At 39.2% G+C, this 4,545-nt stretch overlaps 1 protein-coding gene across 1 annotated transcript; it reads left to right on the forward strand.

The window, feature by feature from the left end:
* The first annotated feature begins 2,380 nt into the window (after nucleotides 1-2,380).
* On the forward strand, nucleotides 2,381-3,187 carry LOC145994079 (protein CFDP2-like). The gene has a single exon (XM_083130164.1). It carries the CDS (start codon nucleotides 2,381-2,383, stop codon nucleotides 3,185-3,187), a length of 807 nt encoding a protein of 268 aa, XP_082986290.1.
* Nucleotides 3,188-4,545: the final 1,358 nt, after the last annotated feature.

Raw genomic sequence — 4,545 nt, forward strand, 5'->3', positions numbered from 1 at the left:
ACATACTAGACAGCACAACTACAACACAAGACATATACATACATATCACCGATACTACACAAGACAAACAGAAATACATCAGACAACATAACTACTACATAAGATAAGCACAAACACACTACACAGCACAACTACTACACAAGACAATCCCAACCACACTAGACAGCACACCTACTACACAAGACAAACCCACATACAAGCACACCACAACTATTACACAAGACAAACACAAACACACTAGACACCACAACTACTACACAAGACAAACACAAACACACTAGAGTAGCGTTCGTTACACCTGCACCAAGTGCACGTTTGATTTAAATCACGAAATGATTAAACATTAAAATATTAATCGTGAAATGATTGACCATGAAAAGCATTAATCCCGAAATAATTAACCATTAAAATATTAATCGTGAAATGATTGAGCATGAAAAGTATAAATCGCGAAATGATTAACCATTAAAATATTAATCGTGAAATGATTGAGCATGAAAAGTATAAATCGCGAAATGATTAACCATTAAAATATTAATCGTGAAATGACTGACCATGAAAAGCATTAATCGCGAAATGATTAACCATTAAAATATTAATCGTGAAATGATTGACCATGAAAAGTATAAATCGCGAAATGATTAACCATTAAAATATTAATCGTGAAACGATTGACCACAAAAAGTATTAATCGCGAAAGGAAAAATCACAAGAGGATTAACCTAGAAAAATGGTTCAACGTGAAAAGGAAGAAGCATGGGAGGAATATTCCGTGAAGCGGCTTGAGAGCGAAAACACCACTTTCGAGATTGCTGCAGCGACTCACGTAAGGGTGTGTTGGGGGGGGGGGGGGGAGCAACCACGCCGTATGAGATGAGGGACAGAGATTGACCCAAAATTAACGCCTCTGGTATTGTTGTTGAACGTTGTTGCATTAAAGAGCAATAAGCAAGGCGCATTCTGTGTGCATTATCGCGGTGTAACAAGCAAATAAGACTTTCGCGAAATCTCCAGTGATAAGCACCCTGTTACGTGACCGACTAACACGTGAGATCGAGACACCTGCGAACGGGATCCAAAATGACTGGAATTATCGCTTAAGGAGAAAGCACTTCGGCTGTGAACGGTTGTTAAGAAAGATTGGTTAATGCCGCACCGTAAGCTCCAAACACAGCGCGCCTTCTTTGCTATCGGACGAGCATTCTTTCCAGTTTGTTCTTCCAAAACGGAGATCTCAAAATAACAATTTTCTAGTTTCCTGGCAATGTAATCATATTAAACTATAATATCTAGACAACAACGAAAGCGAACCACACAAAGATTCATGAAAATGATCTAAACGCACGGCCATGAAAATAGGCGGCCGGGCAGAATCGTGCTGGTGCCACATCTGGGAGAAGCAAAGCGAGAGCTGGAAAACAGTCGCTGGTTCCCGCGCACTGTGTGGCAACGTCAAACGGGCTGCGTTGCCTAGTTCGAGCGTCAGGCCGACCTCTCTCTCCGGGCCACTTTTGTGTCACCCCTGACCAGTGGCGTGCCCAGGATTTTCGAAAATGGGGGGGTTATGTGCACATTTTTTAAGTAGTCAGTCTTCATTTTACCATATTTTCCTGCCTTTGACGTTCTTTTTTTTAAAATACTGGACCAAAAAGGGGGGTTATAACCTCCACCAACCCCCGCTTGGGCACGCCACTGTCCCTGACCTTTCGAGCAAATACTGTCACCTTATATCACATGGATTACAAAGACCAACTCCATAACGAGATATTTCATTCTCTTAAACCTCAGGAAAGACTACATTCATTACATAACACAATGCTTGATAACGGCCTGGTGACATGGCGAGTAAGCACCGCCATTAAATAGGTGCTGCCCCCGCTGCCTTGCGGGTAGGGATTAACTCAAAGGCTAAGGGAAGGAAAACCCTGAAAGAAAACAATGGGTAGAGAGAGCTCTGTAAGGCGTGGTGAAGCCAATCTCTCTAAGGGAGTAAACCCAATACAAATCCTGGTCCTCCAGGTTGGGGGTTGAGGCATTGGGCTGACGACCCAATCCTCGGAAAATATCCGCTGTTCAGAGACCCAACAATGAGCCTCGGATATGGAAGGAAACCAGAAGACGAACACGGCTACGAGTTAAGGTAAATGATCTCAGGATGGGGACATGGAATGTGCAAACAATGCTACAAGCTGGTAAGTTGCCAGAAATTGTTGATGAATTTATAAAATGTAAGTTGCATTTTCTGGCACTGCAAGAAATAAGATGGCCTGGGAGTGGTCAGATAGACAAGGGAAACTGTACAGTTTTGTACAGTGGTGCTGAAACCAGAGGACACAGGGGTACAGGCTTTATAATAAGTAGAGAAGCTAGGAAATCACTAATGGAATTTATACCAGTAAATGACAGACTGTGTAAAATTAGACTTAAAGGCAAGTTCTATAACATCTCCATCATCTCTGCTTACGCACCTAACGAGGATGCAGAAGAACTGGACAAGGAAAAATTTTATGACGAGTTGGACTTGTTAAATGAAAGTACAAGTAGTCATGATATACTACTTGTCATGGGTGACTTCAATGCAAAAATTGGAAGAGAATCTGAAGTCAAAGAAGTGGCAGGAAAGAATTCTTTACATTCAGTCACCAGTGATAATGGTTGGAGATTAATACAGTACTGTATGCAAAATAAAATGCTTGCAAAAAGTACCCAATTCCCCAGGAAATATATTCATAAAGGCACCTGGAGAGCTCCCGGCGGAACATACACAAACCAGATATATCATGTTCTGGTGAACAGCAGATATGCCACATCTGTTATAGACGTTAAAACATGCAGAGGGGCCAATTGTGACAGTGATCACTTCCTAGTCAAATCTATATTGCGGCAACGATTGTCTAATATAGGCAAAATCAAGGGAAAAAGGAGAAATGGTTGGGATATAGAAAAGTTAAAGAAAGACAGCGATAAGAGAGCTTTTCAGGAACAAATACACCAACAATTAAGTGATGAGAATGAAAATAATAGCATTGAGGAAACATGGAATGATATGAAGAAAACTCTGATTGAAACATCAGAAGAGATATTAGGACAAAGGAAGAGATCTAACAGAAAAGATTGGTATGATGAAGAGTGTAGAGTACTAATAGGGAAGAAAAATGAGTTACGGAAAAAGATGATTCAAAGATAAACAAGAGCATCGATGAATGCATATAAAGATGCTAGGAAGGAAGCGACTAAAATCTGTAGGAGGAAAAATACATATTGGATGGAGGAGCGAGTAAGGAAAATAGAGGAACATCAGACAGAGGGTAATACAAGACAAATGTACAAAGCTGTTAGAAATCTTAGTACTGGATATCAACCAAGGTTAAACCTATGTAAAGACAAAAATGGGAAGCTTATTACGGATCAAGCCAAATGTCTGGAAAGATGGTCAGAATATTTTCAGGAGCTCTATGAATCTAAATTTAATATAACAGATAATGCAGATGAAGACCAAACCCAAGTTACAGAATGTGAGGTACAAAGACCATCGTTTGAAGAAGTAAAGTGTGCAATATTAAAATTAAATAATAATAAAGCACCCGTAGAAGATTTGCTCTCTGCGGAGATATTTAAAAAGGGTGGAGAAACACTTTGGAAGAAAGTTCATGAGCTAGTTTGCATGATATGGGATCAAGAGAAAATACCATGTAGTTGGAAATATGGAGTTATCTTCCCCATCCATAAAAAGGGTGATAAAAGGAATTGTGGCAACTACAGGGGGATAACACTATTAAATATTGGATACAAAATATTTTCCAATATCCTATATATGAGAGCATCTAAGCAGGCAGAAGAAATCCTAGGGGAATATCAATGTGGATTCCGTCCAAATAGATCTACCATAGATCACATCTTCACCATATCTCAAATTATGGAAAAATTCTGGGATCATGAAAGTATTCAAGAAAGTAGGATTTCCAGATAAATTAATAAGATTGATAAAGGTAACCTTGGAAAATACAACAGCGGGAGTCATGGTGCAGGGAGAATTCTCACCAACTATTAACATAGAAACAGGAGTGAGGCAAGGGGATGCTCTGTCCACCCTAATTTTCATTATTGTACTACATGATATTATCAGTCCACTGCAAAAAAGGGGGAGTATATTCTACAAAACAACACAGATACTTGCTTATGCTGACGATATTGTGATAATATCAAGGACACTTGCAGATCTTAAAAGCACTTTTTTAAAGATGGATAGTAAATCTAGAGAAATAGGACTATTAATTAATGAAACTAAAACAAGATATATATATATATATGAGAATGTCTAGATCGCCAGCCAGACGAAACTCTCTGGAATGTAGGTACATATCACTTTGAGGGAGTACCCACTTTTACTTACCTTGGAGCTCTTCTACATAACAACATAGAAGAAGAAGAGATTGTTAACCAAAGGATACAGGCTGGAAATATACAGTATTATGCACATACAGAATTATTTAAGTCAAAAAACCTCTCTAGGAACACAAAATTAAGACTGTATAGGACACTTAT

This window comes from Lepisma saccharinum, chromosome 10, assembly GCF_977018435.1.
Source record: "Lepisma saccharinum chromosome 10, izLepSacc3.1, whole genome shotgun sequence".
Lineage (NCBI taxonomy): Eukaryota > Metazoa > Arthropoda > Insecta > Zygentoma > Lepismatidae > Lepisma > Lepisma saccharinum.

Bases quoted from the DNA above. Each gene is read 5' to 3' on its own strand.
- LOC145994079 (XM_083130164.1), top strand. From the start codon at position 2,381: ATGGAATTTATACCAGTAAATGACAGACTGTGTAAAATTAGACTTAAA.